A 19609-nucleotide genomic window follows, 5' to 3' on the forward strand; every position below is an offset into this window, starting at 1 on the left:
TGCGAGTTTCGAGTCTTCCGCTCCGTCGGTATTTCTCTTGGATCTTAATGTCTTTCGGGATTGGTTCAAGTTCAATAATGTCACTAGAGGTCCATTTCTCTGGATTCACACAACAAAATACAGTGTCTTTGGAAAAACCTTTCTTATCTCCGTCACTACCCCTTTTTCGACAACCTGTCCAGCAACCACCACAGCATATGCCACCCCACTTTTTAATAGTTTTAAGTTTCTTAATACAAAGTCCTATCGTTATTGTAACTGCCAAAGTTAAACACACATAAAACCAGGGGCTTTCCACCACAGATGAGAATTTCAAGAAGCTTATTCAAGATTATTTACATCTACAATATACAATAATATAACTTATTAAGCTTATTATTTTGGCTAATTCCTTCATAATAGCCAACACATACTCTTGTTTGTTATTTTCTCTACAGGGCTTAGGGATTGATTTACGCGGTTTAGGGATTGGTTTGAAGCCTAGACCTACTTTAGGGACTATTTCATCTATTTCCATATTTTCATCTAAGGGTACATTTTGGTTTTCTAAGGGTATTTCATAGTCTTGACCACTATTTTCATCACATTGTTCTGACTCATGGGTCTCATCTGATTCTGAATCTACGGTCTGATCATTCTCGTTTTTATACTGCTGATCATCCATGATTTTCTTAGCTCTTATACGTCTTTGAAGTTCTGCTAGGGGAATATCCTCTTCGTCTGAAGATCCTTCTCTTTCCCATTGTTTGGACTGTATAGCTCTTTCCAATGGTTCTGGTTGCATGTCTTCATTTTCTGACGACGATTCATCTTCTGGTGGCACCACATAGTTAGTTTTTCTTAGAGTTCTTCCACCATCTTCAGTAGTTGATGAAAGGGGCCAGTGCGAAATGTCTGCCAGTTTTAATTGTCTTGCATGGCATTTGGTGGTTAATCCAGTCAATTGGTCTCTCACCACGGAACTAACTGGTCCTTTTTGTTCAATGATTCGATAATATGGTAGCCACTTTTTATCTAACTTATTTTGTCTTCTGTTGTTCTTAAGGTTTTCTTATCAGCCTGAGCTTTCTGTTTCTTCTTGGCTTCCTACATATTAAGATGTACTAGCAGGAAAGCTTTATGTTGTTCTTGGAGGGCGATCTTGTGTTGATCTTCTCCCGCATATCTCCTTCGAGGTTTCATCAACGTATCAAGAGGTAATACGACATCTCTGTTGTACATAAGGTAATATGGAGAAAACTTTAACGAATCGTTAGGATGGAAACGAATGGCTGCCAACGTCTAATTGAGATGAATATCCCAAGTTTGAGCGTTGTCTGTTATTTTCTTAGCCATCACGTCATGAAGATTTCTATGAAATCTCTCTACTTTACCATTACCTTGAGGGCTGTAATAAGACGTTTTGATATGGTTGATGTTCAATTCTTTTAAGGATTCTTCCACTTTCTTGTTCACATTTTCTGTTCCGTTGTCTGTGAGGATTTGAAGAGGACAGTCATATCTTGGATATATTTCTTCTTAGATAAGATGTACTATGTTGTCAGCTGACTTATCAGGAACGGGAAAAGCTTCTGGCCAACCAGAGTAAATGTCAAAAAAAGAAACGATGTACTTGTTTCCCGACAAGGATGTTGGATATGGTCCTGATAGATCAAGTCCTACTTTAGCCATTGGAAAAGGTGGTATATCTGTCTCTTGAAGTGGAGGTTGATTTTTATTATTGCTCCTCGTTTGGCATACTACACATCCTTCTATATAAGAGTATAACCTTTTGTACAAATTTGGTATGTAGTACTTTTGTCTAATTACGTCATATGTTTTGTCCACTCCCATATGTCCAAGTCCGTCATGATACTGCTGCACTACTAAAAGTTCTAACTCACGTGGTACATACAGGCGAAGTCTTGGGCCTTCTGAGTCTCCATCTGAAAGATAGTACATTAAACCATCAATTTCCAGAAACTTCTTTTCTTCGGTTGCCGTTGCTGTTCCTTTATTTAACCGATTCTTCAGTTTCTTGATCTGCTCATCGTGTTGTTGACTTTCTTTGATGTTGATTCCTTTTGGTAGATCAATAAAGGGTTTAACCAATTCGTCGTGTTGCTCAACTTCACATCTGGCCAATCTCTTAGGCAAAAAGGCATTGGAGTTAAGTACGTTCACTTCAAAGAAATTGTCCTTAACATCTGGTTCATCATGCTCTGATTATTCTTCCTCTTCCCACTCGAGGTTGACTGTCGGTACTCTGGATAAGAGATCTGCACAGCAGTTAAATCTTCCTTCTATGTACTCTACCTTACAGTTATATCCTGCAATACTTAACGCCCATAGTTGAATTTTCTTATTTTGCATTGGAGATTCTAAGATATACTTGAGCGGCTTATGGTCTGTTCTAATAGTAAACTGAGTATCGTGTAAATAATGGTCTTACTTCTGAATGGCGTAATGGATTGCAAATGCCTCCTTTTCTATAGTTGACCACTTTTCTTGAGTTTTACTCAGCTTGTGGGATAAGTAATATATTGGCTTATCTTCTCCCTCCTCTGTCTTTTGAGTAAGGTACGCTCCAATACAATTGTCGCTGGCATCGGTGTACAGGATGTACGGCTTATTAGTATCTGGATATGCTAGTAAAGGCACTACCGTTAAACTTTCTTTAATAAAGTCAAACGCTTTTTGGCAACATGGTGTCCATTTAAACCTTGCATATTATCTGGTTAAGTCAATCAATGGTTCTGTAATCTTAGAGAAGTTCGGTATAAATCTCATGTAATAACTACACGTACCTATAAAGCCACGAACTTCTCGGACTGTAGTGGGCGCTGGTAACTTTCTTATAGCGTCGACTTTCTTTGGGTCAGGGGTAACGCCATGTTCATAAATGATGAAACCAAGATATTCAGTTTGTTCCTTGAAGAAACTACATTTCTTTAGCTTCATTTTAAGTCCATGCTTTCTTAGGCGGTTGAAAACGTCTTGAATATGACGAAGATGATCTTCCGGTGTCTCTGAGAATATAAGAATGTCATCCAGGTATGCGATAGCAATCTCTTCTTGTCCTTGAAGAACTATGTTCATCAGCTCCTGAAAAACTGCCGGTGGATTACTCAACCCAAATGGCATCCGGTTGAATTGGAATAGTCCTTTGTGACATGCAAAGGCCGTTTTTCTTTACTTGAATCTTCTATTTTCACTTGCCAATATCCACTCTTTAAGTCTAGTGCAGTGAAATATTTTGCCTTACCTAGTAAACATAGGATGTCATCAATCAACGGTAGCGGGAATGATACTGGTTTCACTATCTTATTCAAGCTTCTAAAGTCAACGCACATCCGGTCTGATCCGTCCTTTTTCTTCACCACTACTAAGGGAAAAGACCAAGGCGATTGTGATCTCTCAATAATCTTTGCGTCCATCATTTCCAGTATGGCCTTGTCAATTATCTGTCTTTTATTTAAGGGTACACGATAGGGTCTGTTCTTTATTCTTAACTCAGTATCGGTCACTCCAAGATCACTGTCTTTCTTTGCAAATAAATCATTGTTTTTACTCACAAGTCTTTTAATTGAGTGTTCAAATCTTTTAGGTACATCAATTTCTTCTTTTGTGTCTTGAGTAGTCTGTACTTCTGAGATTTCCTTCTGCTTTAATGCGGTAACACGTCCTACTATGTATCCTCTTGGAATTTTATAATTTTTGTTAGTTTGGTTAACGAAGATCATTGGAACTTTCTTATCTTTTCGAACTATACAAATGGCGTCTTTTAAATATAGTCCTGGGTCTTCCATAATGCAGTTATTGTCTATGCTGTTCAACCAAGTCATTTTTTTCCAGAGGAAAATTGTTATTTATTTTTCCATAACATACAGTCACTGTGTTTGGTCTCATAATAAGTTTCTTAGGTGTTCCTACAATAGTTGAGATGTGTAAATCTTCTTTAAGTTCCGCGTATACTTTGCCATCAATACGCATGAGTCCAAGATCAAAGTATAAACGAACATTGTTTTTCTTGAGCGAATCACGACCGAGAATCATGTTTCGATGGAGTCCCTTTGTCACATAAAGTTTGTGGTCTAAAGTTAATCCTGAAATCTTAAAGGAAATATTTACATACCCTATCGCAATTAAAGAATTGCAATTTGCTGCTTGTAAAGAGGGGATATCATTATTTAACAACCTGGGGCGGGGGAATAGAATTTCATACATTTTCTTACTAATTAGAGATACGGCTGCACCTGTATCTACCAAAGCTCTAAATTTATTTTTACCTACTTTTAATAAAAAGCTACTGGGGTTGTTAGTAAAATTAATTTCATATGTAGGTCTTTGTTTAAAGTTCTTTCTTCGGGCTTCAACGAAGGAAGAACGTCTTAGTTTTCCTGTTTTTGTTTGTCAAAATAAGAGCGCGATTTGAAATTTTGAGACGATCCCCTATTTACTTGGTCGCTAGATTCATATGTTCGGCCTTGACGATTTGATGGTCTGCCCCGATTTTGCTGCGCTCTTTGATACATATGCGAGCCCCAACAATCTGCACGCACATGACCTACTTTACCACAATTCCAACATTCCACAGGCGAACGGGGTTTCTGCTCTATATTATGGATGGGTTTGTTTTGACTGGGTCGTTTATTTATTTGAGGACGGGACCTGACTTGGGGTTTATTTTGAGTACAAAATCGAGCCCTATGACCCTTCTGTTTGCATTTAAAACACCTACTATTACGCGCATGGTCAATTTCCATTGGTTCTATGTGCCTTGTTTCTACTAAGTAAGATAATCTGCTTTATCCTTTAATAAGGGAAGAGTGGTATCAAAATTTAAAAGAGTTCGTCTGTTGTCATTACTTTGTACAATTTCTGTCATAGTTGACCCTCTTATCGCTAGCATTTGTCTCAGATTTTGTTCTCGCATTGCTATTTGAATTGCGGATTTTAAATCTTTTAGGTTTTCATTCTGAGGTAGTCGAATGTCAACCCGTCACAAAAGATATCTACTAACTGTTGTTGTATCAAAGGATATTTTAGTCTGTCATTACTGTAGGCGTCTTCCGCGATTTGCAATAGTCTCTCGGCGAAAAACTGAACACTTTCATTTAAATTTTGTCGAGTCTTACGCATTACTGCTAACGCGTGTACGGGATCTGTTATTTCTGCAAATCTATTTTTAAGGGATTCCTTAAGATCGTTCCAAAATGGGATATCTTCAGACGCATCTGTTTCATCTAAATACCTTTTCATATAATCCCAAACTGAACCCTTACTCGTTATGTATGCAAGCATGGGGATCTCATGACCTTGTTTCCCAGACATAACACTGTACTTTTCAACTTCCTTTATCCACTGTTTAAATTTTTGAGCATCTCCCTCAAAAAGAGTTATCACAGAAGATAGGGGCACTGAGAGTGCGGCTGTTATAGCTTTAACTTGACCAATGAAAAAATCTTTATCATCATCCTGATCTGGGACTCGATGTCGAGGTTAACGAGTTTCATACGGCCTAGCATCATGATATGTTTCAAAAGTATTTTGTTTAATCTGCTCTTTTTCTGAGGATTTTTGACCTGTTTCTTGCCCTTTATTTTCCTTGTTCTGACCCAACCCCGCGAATTAAGGACTTCCGTTTCCAACGGAAGACCTTATTGTTTTCGTTCGGTTTCTTTTTCCCTATTATTATTAAGGTCTTCCGTTTCCAACGGAAGACCTTATTGTTTTCGTTCGGTTTCTTTTTCCCTATTATTATTATTTTTCTTTTTTTTTCTTACAAATTTTGTGCACGCGATTTCTCAGAAACGCCTTGACCGATTTTCATAAAACTTACAGATATAATAGATAGTGATCGGAACCTTATAGGTTTTTTATAATATTGATGACGTCACTTCCGTTTTTGAGATATTGACGTTTTAGCGATTTTTAGAGGGATGGATTGATCCTCTAACTTCTCCTAAACTATAAAAGATATCGAGTTCAAACTTTCAGGGATAGTAGACAAAAGATTGTAGATTTGCAATTTTATTTTCATTTTGATCTGGCTTGAAAGGCGTTCAAGCTCGCCTGGACCCGAAAATTGAGTTTAAAAAAATGTCGTATTTTTTCTGGTTTTCTTTGTTTATCTCTTTTCTGAAAAATATTTTGTTAAAACATGTAATGTAAAAAAGGTTTATATTAACCGGACCATTCATTTGATATCAAGAAAAAGGGGCTGGCCCTTCAAATTAGGGGACCAAAGGGCTCTAAAGTCTTTAATCTGTAGCCCTTTACTGAGAGATATTTTGTGAAAGGTTATAGAAGCAAATGTGTTTATCTTACAGTTATGTATCTAGACAGTGTAATGATTTTATCATGTGTCACGTGATTAAGGGTTTTTAGGGGCCAAAAGTCCAAAATTTTGATCATCCATATCTCAGAAAGGAAAAATATTTTGAAATGTAGTACTGAAGAAAAGTTGTTCAAAATGATGTTCTCAAGAAAATGCAACCTTCAAAATTTCGTTAAACAGCCCCTATAACGAGATTAGGGATCGGCCCCTAAAACCTTCATTCTCATATATCTTCAGAACGGTAACGAATTTCTAAACACTTGTTGAACAAAATTTGTTTAGAACTAAATGACCGTTCATCTGACATCAAGAAAAAGGGGCTGGCCCCTCAAATTAGGGGACCAAAGGGCTCTAAAGTCTTTAATCTGTAGTCCTTTACTGAGAGATATTTTGTGAAATGTTATAGAAGCAAATATGTTTATCTCACAGTTATGTATCCAGGCAATGTAATGATTTTGTAATGTATTACGTAATTAAGGGGTTTTAGGGGCCAAAAATCCAAAATTTCGATCACCCATATCTCAGAAAGGAAAAATATTTTGTAATGCAATACTGAAGAAAAGTTGTTCAAACTAATGGTCTTAACAATATGCATCCTTAAAAATTTTGTTAAACGGCCCCTATAAGGAGATTAGGGATCGGCCCCTAAAACCTTTTTTCTCATATATCTCCAGAATGGTAACGAATTTCTAAACACTTTTTGAACAAAATTTGTTTAGAATTAAATGACCTTTCATTTAATATCAAGAAACAGGGGCTGGCCCTTCAAATTAGGGGACCAAAGGGCTCTAAAGTCTTTAATCTGTAGCCCTTTACTGAGATATATTCTGTGAAAGGTTATAGAAGCAAATATGTTTATCTCACAGTTATGTATCCAGGCAATGTAATGATTTTGTCATGTATTACGTAATTAAGGGGTTTTAGGGTACAAATACAGATACAATCTTCGAATTTTCGCTAAACGGCCCCTATAAGGAGATAAGGGATGGGCCCCTTAAACCTTCTTCCTCATATATCTCCAGAACGGTAACGAATTTTTAAACACTTGTTGACAAAATGTTTTCAGAAATAAATGTCCTTTCATTTGATTTCAAGAAAAAGGGGCTGGCCCCTTAAATTAAGGGATCAAAGGGCTCTAAAAATTTTCATCTATAGCCATTTAATGAGAGCCATTTTGTGAAAGGTTATTAATGCTAGATTACGTATAATACGTTTAAATATTCTAACAATATAATGATTTTCTCTTGTGTTACCCAATTTGGGTTTTTAGGGACCAGATGTAAACAAAATTAATCTTTTCAATCTTAATTGGAGGAAATGCAAGCATTAAAAAAAGGGATGTAATAAAACTTATAAAAAGCGATGCAATAAAGCATTAGTACTGCACTCCTTTTTCCATATCATGTTTTGTTGTCGAAAATCAAAATCGATGATGTCATATTTTCTTCTAAAAATCGGACGGAAGACCTCCTCGTTGCTCGCAACGAGATCGTGTCTAGTTATTTTTCATTTTTTTTTCTTACAAATTTTGTGCACGCGATTTCTCAGAAACGGCTCGACCGATTTCCGTGAAACTTTCAGATCTGATAGATAATGATCTAAACCTTTTAGGTTTTTTATTTTATTGATAACGTCACTTCCGTTTTTGAGAAATTGACGTTTTAGCGGTTTTTAGAGGGGTCGCTTGTTCCTCTACATTCTTCTAAACTATAAAAGATATCGAGTTCAAACTTTCAGGGATAGTAGACAAAAGATTGTAGATTTGTAATTTCATTTTCATTTTGATCTGTATTGAAAGGCGCCGAAGCTCGCCTGGATCCGAAAATTGAAATTAAAAAAACGTTGTAATTTATACTGGTTTTCTTTGTTTATCTCTTTTCTGAAAAATATTTTGTTAAGACATGTTATGTAAAAAAGTTTTTATTCACAAGACCTTTTATTTGATATCAAGAAAAAGGGGCTGGCCCCTCAAATTAGAGGACCAAGGGGCTCTAAAGTCTTTCATCTGTAGCCCATTACTGAGAGATATTTTGTGAAATGTTATAGAAGCAAACATGTTTATCTTACAGTTATGTATCTAAGCAATGTAATGATTTTATCATGTGTTACGTAATTAGCGGTTTTAAGGGGCCAAAAGTCCAAAATTTCGATCACCCATATCTCAGAAAGGAAAAATATTTTGTAATGCAATACTGAAGAAAAGTTGTTCAAACTAATGGTCTTAACAATATGCAACCTTAAAAATTTTGTTAAACGGCCCCTATAAGGAGATTAGGGATCGGCCCCTAAAACCTTTTTTTCTCATATATCTCCAGAATGGTAACGAATTTCTAAACACTTTTTGAACAAAATTTGTTTAGAATTAAATGACCTTTCATTTAATATCAAGAAACAGGGGCTGGCCCCTCAAATAAGGGGACCAAAGGGCTCTAAAGTCTTTAATCTGTAACCCTTTACTAAGAGATATTTTGTGAAATGTTATAGAAGCAAATATGTTTATCTTACAGTTATGTATCCAAGCAATGTAATGATTTTGTAATGTATTTCGTAATTAAGGGTTTTTAGGGGCCAAAAGTCCAAAATTTCGATCACACATATCTAAGAAAGGAAAAACTATTTTGTAATGCAATATAGAAGAAAAGTTGTTCAAATTAATATCTTAACAAAATGCAACCTTAAAAATTTTGTTAAACGGCTCCTAAAAGGAGATAAGGGATCGGCCCCTAAAACTTTCTTTCTCATATATCTCCAGAACGGTAACGAATTTCTAAACACTTGTTGAACAAAATTTGTTAAGAATAAAATAACCTTTCATTTGATATCAAGAAAAAAGGGGCTGACCCCTAAAATTAGGGGACCAAAGGGCTCTAAAGTCTTTAATCTGTAGTCCTTTACTGAGAGATATTTTGTGAAATGTTATAGAAGCAAATATGTTTATCTCACAGTTATGTATCCAGGCAATGTAATGATTTTGTCATGTATTACGTAATTAAGGGGTTTTAGGGGCCAAAAGTCCAAAATTTCGATCACCCATATCTCAGAAAGGAAAAATATTTTGTAATGCAATACTGAAGAAAAGTTGTTCAAACTAATGGTCTTAACAATATGCATCCTTAAAAATTTTGTTAAACGGCCCCTATAAGGAGATTAGGGATCGGCCCCTAAAACCTTTTTTCTCATATATCTCCAGAATGGTAACGAATTTCTAAACACTTTTTGAACAAAATTTGTTTAGAATTAAATGACCTTTCATTTAATATCAAGAAACAGGGGCTGGCCCTTCAAATTAGGGGACCAAAGGGCTCTAAAGTCTTTAATCTGTAGCCCTTTACTGAGATATATTCTGTGAAAGGTTATAGAAGCAAATATGTTTATCTCACAGTTATGTATCCAGGCAATGTAATGATTTTGTCATGTATTACGTAATTAAGGGGTTTTAGGGGCCAAAAGTCCAAAATTTCGATCACCCATATCTCAGAAAGGAAAAATTTTTGAAATGCAGTACTGAAGAAAAGTTGTTCAAAAAGATGTTTTTAACCAGATACAATCTTCGAATTTTCGCTAAACGGCCCCTATAAGGAGATAAGGGATCGGCCCCTTAAACCTTCTTTCTCATATATCTCCAGAACGGTAACGAATTTTTAAACACTTGTTGACAAAATGTTTTCAGAAATAAATGTCCTTTCATTTGATTTCAAGAAAAAGGGGCTGGCCCCTTAAATTAAGGGATCAAAGGGCTCTAAAAATTTTCATCTATAGCCATTTAATGAGAGCCATTTTGTGAAAGGTTATTGATGCTAGATTACGTATAATACGTTTAAATATTCTAACAATATAATGATTTTCTCTTGTGTTACCCAATATGGGTTTTTAGTCTTTTCAATCTTAATTGGAGGAAATGCAAGCAATTAATAAAGGGATGTAATAAAACTTATAAAAAGCGATGCAATAAAGCATTAGTACTTCACTCCTTTTTCCATATCATGTTTTGTTGTCGAAAATCAAAATCGATGATGTCATATTTTCTTCTAAAAATCGGACGGAAGACCTCCTCGTTGCTCGCAACGAGATCGTGTCTAGTTTTTTTTCTTACAAATTTTGTGCACGCGATTTCTCAGAAACGGCTCGACCGATTTCCGTGAAACTTTCAGATCTGATAGATAATGATCTAAACCTTTTAGGTTTTTTATTTTATTGATAAGGTCACTTCCGTTTTTGAGAAATTGACATTTTAGCGGTTTTTAGAGGGGTCGCTTGTTCCTCTACGTTCTTCTAAACTATAAAAGATATCGAGTTCAAACTTTCAGGGATAGTAGACAGGGTCGGCCCCTAAAACGACCCTCTCAAGATATCTCGAGAACGGTACAAAATTTGTAAACACTTGTTGAAAAAAAGTGTTAAAATTGATTAGAGCTTTCATTTGAAATCATGAAAAAGGGGCCGGCCCTTCAAATAAGGGGCTGAGGGGGCTCTAAAGTCTTTAAATGATAACTTTTTACCGTGAAATATTTTGTGATACGTTATAGAGGCATTTATGTTCATTCTAACGCTATTTGTACCTATACATGGCAATCATTTACTCCTATGTTACGTAATTAGGGATTTTAAGGGACCAGAAGTCGAAAACTTTGATGCTCAATATTTCAAAATAGAGGAAAATTTTGAAAAGCAATATTGAACGAAAGATGTTCAAAATATTGAGCTTAACAATCTGCAACCATAATTTCTTTGTTATGCGGTCCCTTAAAGGAGTTACAGGGTCGGCCCCTAAAACGACCCTCTCAAGATATCTCGAGAACGGTACACAATTTGTAAAAAACTTGTTAAACAAAATGTGTTTGAATTGACAAGAACATTCTTATGAAATCAACAAAAAGGGGCTGGCCCTTGAAATAAGGGGCTGAGGGGGCTCTAAAGTCTTTTAATGATAACTTTTTACTGTGAAATATTTTGTGTGATACGTTATAGAGCCAATTATGTTCATTCTAAGGTTATTTACCTATACATGGTAATCATTTCCTCCTATGTTATGTAATTAGGGATTTTGGGCCAGAAGTCCAACACTTTGCTCTTCAATATCCCGAAATAGAGGAAAATTCTGGAAAGCAGTATTTAACAAAAGATGCTCAAAATAATGTGCTTAATAATGTACAACCATATATTGTTTGTTATCTGGACCCTAAAAGGAGTTTTAGGACCGGATATCAAAACGATTTTTCCCAGATATCTCAAAAACGGTAACCAATTTCTAAACACCTACTAGCGGTACACAAAAATACCCTTAAACTAAAATGAATAAAAAGGAGCTGATCCCTCAAATAAGGGACACCAAAGGGATATATAGATAGTGTTTCACCCATTACTCTTAGATCACGCCTCCTTTTCAGGATACGTTTCGTTAACGAACATCAAGAGTAAGGTCATATTCCATATTCTAAAAATCGGACGGAAGACCTCCTCGTTGCTCGCAACGAGATCGTGTCTAGTTATTTTTCTTTTTTTCTTACAAGTTTTGTGCACGCGATTTCTCAAAAACGGCCTGGCCCTACCGTCACCAAAATTTTTAAATCCCTCAGCTCAGTCCTCAACTCAAATCCTTAAAGGAAAAGTGCATGGATTTGAGGTAAAAACTCAGACTTGAGGCTGAGTAATGACTTGAGGAAAGTTGGTGACGGTGGGGCCGATTTTCATGAAACTTTCAGATCTGTTAGATAGTAATCTAAAGTTTATAGATTTTTGTTTATTTTGATGACGTCACTTCCGTTGTTGAGAAATCGACGTTTTAGCGATTTTTAGAGGGGTTGCTTGTCCGTGGAACTTATCTCGGAAAGGGAAAAGATTTTGAAATGCAGTATAGAATAAAAGATGCTCAAAATGATGTACTAAGTAATATGCAACTTTTAAAATTTCGTTAAACGGCCCCTAAACGGAGATAAGGGATCAGCCCCTAAAACCTTCTTTCTCATTTATCTCAATAACGGTAAAATATAACTAATCACTTATTGAAAAAAATGTGTTTAGAATTAAATGACCGTTCATTTGATATCAAGAAAAATGGTTCTGGCCCCTAAAATAAGGGGATAAAAGGGCTTTAAAGTCTTATATCTGTAGCCCTTTACTAAGAGATATTTTGTGAAATGTTATAGAAGCAAATACGTTTATCTCACAGCTATATATCCTAGCAATGTAATGATTTTATCATGTGTTACGTAATTAGGGGTTTTTAGGGGCCAAAAGTTCAAAATCTCGATCCCCGATATCTCAGAAAGGGAAAAGATTTTGATATGGAGTATAGAATAAAAGATGCTCAAAGTGATTTACTTAATAATATGCAACTATCAAAATTTCGTTAAACGGCCCCTAAAAGGAGATAAGGGATCAGCCCCTAAAAACGTTTTTCTTATATATCCCAAGAACGGTAACAAATTTCTAAACACTTATTGAACAAAATGTGTTTAGAATTAAATAACCTTTCATTTGATATCCAGAAAAAGGGTTTACCCCTCAAATAAGGGGACCAAAAGGCTCCTAAGTCTTTCATTTGTAGCCCTTTACTGAGAGATATTTTGTGGAATGTTATAGAAGCAAAATAAAACGTTTATATATCCTTACAATGCCATTATTTTCTCATTCGTTTACCTTATAAGGGTTTTTTGGGACTAGAGGTAAAAAAGTTTAATCTTATTTATCTCGATTAGAAAAAATGCAAATGTTTTAAAAAGCTACGTAAGAGAACTTATAAAAAAGCGATATAGAAAAGCGTAAGTACTCATCTCCTAACTCCAAATCATGTTTTGTTATCGAAAATCAAAGTCAAGGATGTCATATCACCTTCTAAATATCGAACGGAAGACCGCCTCTTTGCTCGCAACGAGATCGTGTCTAGTTGTTTTTCTAATTGCTCCATTTGATTTTTAAATTCTTTTTTATCGAACCCATCACCTGTCGTCATATTGGGTGCTTAGACAAAGTTGTTTACTTCGAGATAGCTATAAGAGACATGTAGAAATGGCTCTTGCCTTATTCTGTATTGAACTTCGCTCAGTCCTGGTCACTGGCACCAAGAAAGCTCATGTAAGCCTACTGTCTTACGGATCAAATTGAGGTTCAGCTCAAACTTAGTGATCACAAGTACAGTATTTCTTTCTCAAGCGGTTTTATTAAGCGTGATCGTATAGTTACAACGATTAAAAGCAGCCCAAATCAAGAGTCTCAGAATCTCTATAAGCGGAATCTATCTGCTCAACATCATTTTTCATGGGTATATATAACATTTTACATATGATGGACAGTTTTGACTAGTTCGGCCCATTTACGACAATCATGAGTGAACATTCAGTGTTCAAAATTAAGATTAAGAGTTTATTCCTAAATAAAGTGACAAAACCGTCAAAACTGCCAATCAAAGAGTCTGGATGCAGGATTTGAGTCTCCGAGTCCTGGGTCTCAGAGTCCCACACCTAGTATGAGGCATCACTTACTCATAATACGTTCATTCATACATGGCATAAAAGGTTACAAAGGTTAATATATAGAATACACAATACATGACTCAATATAGAGTACCAGAGCTATCGTTGCAGACACAGAATCGCCAAATATGACACTTGTTTTTAAACACTCAATTTGGATATTATTATGCCCGTATTATTCACCTGGTTTCATAACATCATTTAGGAATACTATGCATTGCTACAAGAGTCTGACAGAGTTCATTCTGTTAATTATCATTAACACCATTCAGTGCGCAGTACCTAAGTATACATAAATATCATAGTGACCATTATGTAATACTAGCAATTCAAGGTCATAACATGGCTATCTATTAACAATATACCCTTTTTTAAAGGCCGAGGTTTTTAACCGGTCGGTTTACATCAGGTAAGTTCAGGTGGGGGTGGAGCCTATATCGATAAAAGTGTGAAGCCCGAGGGAAACACCCTCGCTTGTGTATACATGTCTATATAAACGGGGTATTAAAGTGCTCTGAACAGAGTTTATCCGATGATCTAGAAAAAATATTGTATTTTTATATGTACTTATAAAAAAATTGGTGATCGTTTAAAGGATTTTAAAAGTATGAATAACCGCGTGCGACATGGGCAAAATCTTTAGTTTGCTTGAACAAGTTTCTTACGAGATTTACTTAGAATTTATTGCAATGTTTTATGCATTATACGACCATTCCACCATACTCAAATACTCTTGTATAACATCTCAGATCAGCTGTTAAAATGCACAATAATTCTACCAGCTGCGCATGTACCAGAGTTGTCTGTACTTGTTTCTCTTCCGGTTTCGGCTCGTGAAATTTTTTAAAGAAATGTGATACCTAACGATATAAATCTTGCACGCAATATTTAATTTAATTATTTAATCTCAATTATTCACAAACATCTTTATTAATAAAAGAACGTTTACATCGATGATCGGCGCCATTTATTTTGACAGACAATAGATGATCAGCGCGTTTGTTGTGATACATAAACCAAGTACGAGTAAATTTTTAATTCATATTTTTGAATCTTCAAGAGAATTTAATTTCTGCCGACAGTAGTTTCTTTTGTTCATGGTGCTAATAGACATGGCGATTTATAGTCACGGTATGCATCAAAAGACAAAAGTTAATTGCACGATCGTTGCGAGCGCTAGACATGGTATACATATGCAGAGTATACGAATGTCAATCATTTTCTAACACTCAATCTGGGGCCTCAATTTTATTTGATTGACAGGGGTACACTGACCAGGTAAATTTGAAGGAGGAGCATATTTTCTCGGTCTTTAACAGAAACGATGTAATGACTCTAGATCTATTTATTTTTATCCCATGCATGAATTTTAGCACTATATTAATTCATCAGTTTCTTTAAGGTTCACCTTAAATGATATGAATTTTTAATTTTTTACCTTTTGGGAACTTGTAAGAAAGATTAATTTTCTCTTTAATTTTGTCTCTATATATTTTGCATTTTGTACTTGGAATAACTTGTCTCTTACAAATATTAAAAAAAAAAGTATAAGAAATGTTATGAAGTTTGTGAAGTCTGAATATATGTCGATGATCTGGTTTGTTGTGGGGGAATATCAAAGATAACGTTTTCCTAGTTCTTTAAAATTTACATATTGTATGACACTATATTATTGTTGTAAGATTAAATATTGTCTGATGAAAGCAAAGGAAATATGTAACGATCATTTCAGTCTTTGTTTTGGGTCATGCCAGCTACCAACATGGTAGTCTTTCGATTAATGTCTCGTTTGCTGTAGTATAGAATTTTTGGTTAAAAAATATGTTTGATTTTTTGTTAGAAACTCTAGTGTATTATCCAATGAGTTGTGTTTTCTTTTCCTGAAACGCGTAGAAACCACACAACAAGCTGGATAAAATCATTTACCGTCGGATGTATTTATTTTTATTTCATTTTACGCATTTTCTGATAGCTTTTAACTGCATAAGACCCTTACATCATTTCAACATAAATAATAAGCAGCCTGATAATCAGCACTCCTCCATATGACTTTGAAGGTATATGAAATATTTTTTTGTTTTCAGATTTAAAGATGGAACAAATAGTAGATTATATACTAAAGAAAGGTGCAGACGTCAATGTTATAACGAAAAAAGGATTGTCACCTCTCGCAGTTTTGGTAGGAGGAAGAAAGGGAGAAATCACATTGAAAATATTATCAAAACTACTGAGCTGCAACGCTGATCCAAATATAGGAGATAATCCCCCGCTTTGTTTTGCAACTGCCACATTGAATATTCCCTTAATAACAAAACTGTTAGAAGCTGGTGCTGATGTGAACAAACTTAACAGAAATGGTGAATCATCCATATGTTGCTGTATAAAAACATTGCAACTTGGTAAGATTAAAACTTTAATATAGGAAATATTATTTTACAATTCATTATATATATATATATATATATATATATATATATATATATATATATATATATATATATATATATATATATATATATATATATATATATATTCTATCATTAAAAAAATGACAATAACAAACCGTGAACCATCTCAAAAATCCATTTAACGAAATACAAATTCAAAGCAGAGCAACACGGACCTTAAAATAGATAGAGGTAGGATCAGGTGCCTAGGTGAAGATTCAAAGTTGTAAAGTTCATGACTCCTGCTGGGTAGGGCGGGTCCACAATGGGGGGGGGGGGGCTGTTGGAATGTTTATATAGGAATATATAAAGTCAATCTTTAAAATTCTTCTCACAAACCAATCTGCCAGGAAAGCTGAAACTTATGTGGAAGAATCCCCAGGTAGTGTAGATTCACAGTTGTGAAAATCATGACCCCCGGGGGTAGGGCGGGCCCACATTGGGGGGAGGGTGGTGTAATTTTTTTCATAAGAATATATAGAATAAATCTTTAAAAATCTTCTTGTCTGAAAAAAATCAGCCAAGAAAGCTGAAACTTATGTGGAAGCATCCTCAGATAGTTTAGATTCAAAGTTGTGAAAATCATGACTCACAGGGGTAGGACGGGCCCACAATGGGTTGGGGACGATTTTTACAAAGGAAGATATAGAGTAAATTTTTAAAATCTTCTTCTCATGAATCATTTGGCCAGGAAAACTGAAACTTATGTGGAAGCATCCTCAGGAAGTGTAGATTCAAAGTTGTGAAAATCATGACTCCCGGGAGTAGGATGGGGGCACAATGGGTAGGGGGTCGAATTTTTACGTAAGAGTATATAGTGAACAGTCTGTTAAAATCTTCTTCTCAGAAACCAATCAGCCAGGAAAGATGATACTTGTGTAGAAGTATTGTCAGGTTGTGAAGATTCGAGTTTGTTAAAATCATGATCCCCGGGGGTAGGATGGGGTCACAACAGGGGGACAAATTTTTACGTAGGAATATATAAAGAAAAATCTTGAAATCTTTTTTAGAAAACCATTTGCCTAGAAAAGCTGTAACTTAGAGATTGGGGATCTAGTTGTCAAAGGAAAACATTTTCTATTATTCAAAAACTGAAATGTTATTATGTATGGTTTTACTTATATGCAAGCACTTTGACATATTGCTGATTCGTTTAAATTGTTTAGACTTTAGCCCCTGGACGGTTCTTGGGCCTCACAAGGGGTTTAGAGTGTGATGTAGGCTTATATCCCGTTTATGAACAATTGTTTAGGATCTTTTTATGAACTACAGTGCTCAACATGTGATATGACTATAAAATCATCTAGGACTAGAACACAAACACAAGAATATCTGGGGGGTGGGGTGGAATTTTATTTATACAGGATCTACATGTAATATACCACATTGTCCACATATTTTTTATTATGACTCCATTAAGCTGAGCCTCTTATTGCTCAGGTAAGCGATGTGGCCCATGGGCCTCTTGTTACATAATTTTTTGCAAATGACCGATGACGAGGTAAGTTAATTTACGTGATCAATGACGTCACAAAGCCTGGACTTTAATTTATTTTTGGAAATGGTTGTATAAAAGCTCGTAAGTTTTAAATGGTATTGATTTTTTGTAATTTTTTGGATTTTTAAAAGTTCCTTTGAATTCTTAAGTATCCCAATCTGATTTACACCGCTTCTTGAATAAACTGTTGCACAGTACTAATAGTTAAAGTTTGTTTTTTAATGCTGTTACTGCTGTTAATTATTACAAAAATAAAAAGATTTAATCGTCCAAAATAAGATTTCTGTATGTACTTATCATACAAAAGTATTTTGAAAAAATGGGGAGAGGTAGTTAAATGTAATCCCTCCTTCCTTCTGAAGCAACGTCCTCGTTGTATGCGTACATCATTTATTCTTATAGATTGGATTTCTAATATACAGTAGAGTTGTCTACACATTCTATTTATGATTAAAAAAATTAACAATATTTGACTACTATTGAACCTGTCAGTGGTGCACATGTAAACTTTAAACGCGAGAGCATGCATATTTAATTGTTTATTTAAAAGTTAGTTGTCCAATCCAAGGTATCTGCCCGATGCATGATGAAATTGTGCTGCACTTACCGTCATGGTCTTTTTAGTCAGTCCGCGTTCTTGGTTACCTCATTCTGGAAAGTTCTTTCCATCAAAACTATATAGTCAGTATAAAGGTATTTTATTATACCAACGAAAACTTTTTTGTCAACGATGCAGATTTTTTTATTGGATAAATAGCTTTATTGGACTTTAAATTTAGCGTAGCGCTTGGATTCCACCATAGGTTTTCCGAGTTTAAAAAGAGGAAAATCGAATGATGCCGATGGATAGTGTCGGTGACTATTCACATGTTCGGATAGCACGAAAACTCCCACGGTTAGATAGAAAAGCATGGTAATTCGTTGAAATTAAACACACGAAATATTCAAAGAAATATAATAAAAACAATATTCATTAAGGTAATAAATGAAATAGATGTATACGTTTGATCAAAATATTTTGTATACCTAAATATTTGTTCCACAGATGATTTGAAAATACTAGCAACTGTGAACAAACTGATTGAAAATGGTGCAGCTATCAATTCACAGAATGGGATAGACTCGCCCCTCCACATTGCTGTTTCTAAGAGATTACAGAAGACGACTGAGTTGTTAGTGAAGAAAGGGGCAAATGTCAATCACGTAGGAAGAGGAAATGCTACGCCAATACTTTCGTACACGTGTCCGGAAAAATGTAAAAGCAACAAATATATTGAATATTGCAATTTTACTAAGCTAAAATAAATTTTAACTAAAACAAAATGTAAACTTTCAATTTTGAAATAGCGGGGAAAAGGGGTTATGTGGTTTTATTTCTTCAAATTTATTCATGTGAACAAGTAGGGATTAGTCTTTTTCGAATTGTCTTCTAGACATGCATTTCACTAGAAAGATTTTGCTCTTACTAATGCCACTATGAATCAGAATACTTTATCCGAAAAAAATCTGCTGTTTTTCTACATTTTGTGACCTTTAGTCATATTTTTTAAAAAGTGGGTTTTTGAATTTCTTGATTCTTCTTACTTGTACAAAATTTTCATACATGAATTTAATTCAAATTTCTAATCTTATAAAGAGATACATTGCATTGCGTTTTTATACATCATTATTTCATAACAGTTCAACTATATTTAAGAATCATAAAGCAGTCTGTGTCAATTCAGTTTGATGCATTCAGATAAATGAAAAATATTTAGGATAAATATAATTTAAAAAAATAAAAAAAAATATTTTGAAATATTCGTATACATTCAATTTGTTCGTGATATTTTTTCACGAAAGCTGGTCAAGACTCATATGCATAATGGCATAT

At 34.9% G+C, this 19609-nt stretch overlaps 1 protein-coding gene across 1 annotated transcript in view; it reads left to right on the forward strand.

Annotated features, from left to right (window-relative positions):
• The window catches only part of LOC136270164 (serine/threonine-protein phosphatase 6 regulatory ankyrin repeat subunit B-like), a 72249-nt gene that overhangs the window by 23041 nt on the left and 29599 nt on the right, over nt 1-19609 (forward strand). Inside the window, exons 12-13 of the mRNA XM_066066847.1 lie at nt 15876-16190; nt 18782-18991. Of these exons, the coding sequence (XP_065922919.1) occupies nt 15876-16190; nt 18782-18991 (525 nt within the window). The remainder of the gene's footprint in view (nt 1-15875; nt 16191-18781; nt 18992-19609) is intronic.

Source organism: Magallana gigas, chromosome 7 (assembly GCF_963853765.1).
Source record: "Magallana gigas chromosome 7, xbMagGiga1.1, whole genome shotgun sequence".
In the NCBI taxonomy this organism is placed as follows: domain Eukaryota; kingdom Metazoa; phylum Mollusca; class Bivalvia; order Ostreida; family Ostreidae; genus Magallana; species Magallana gigas.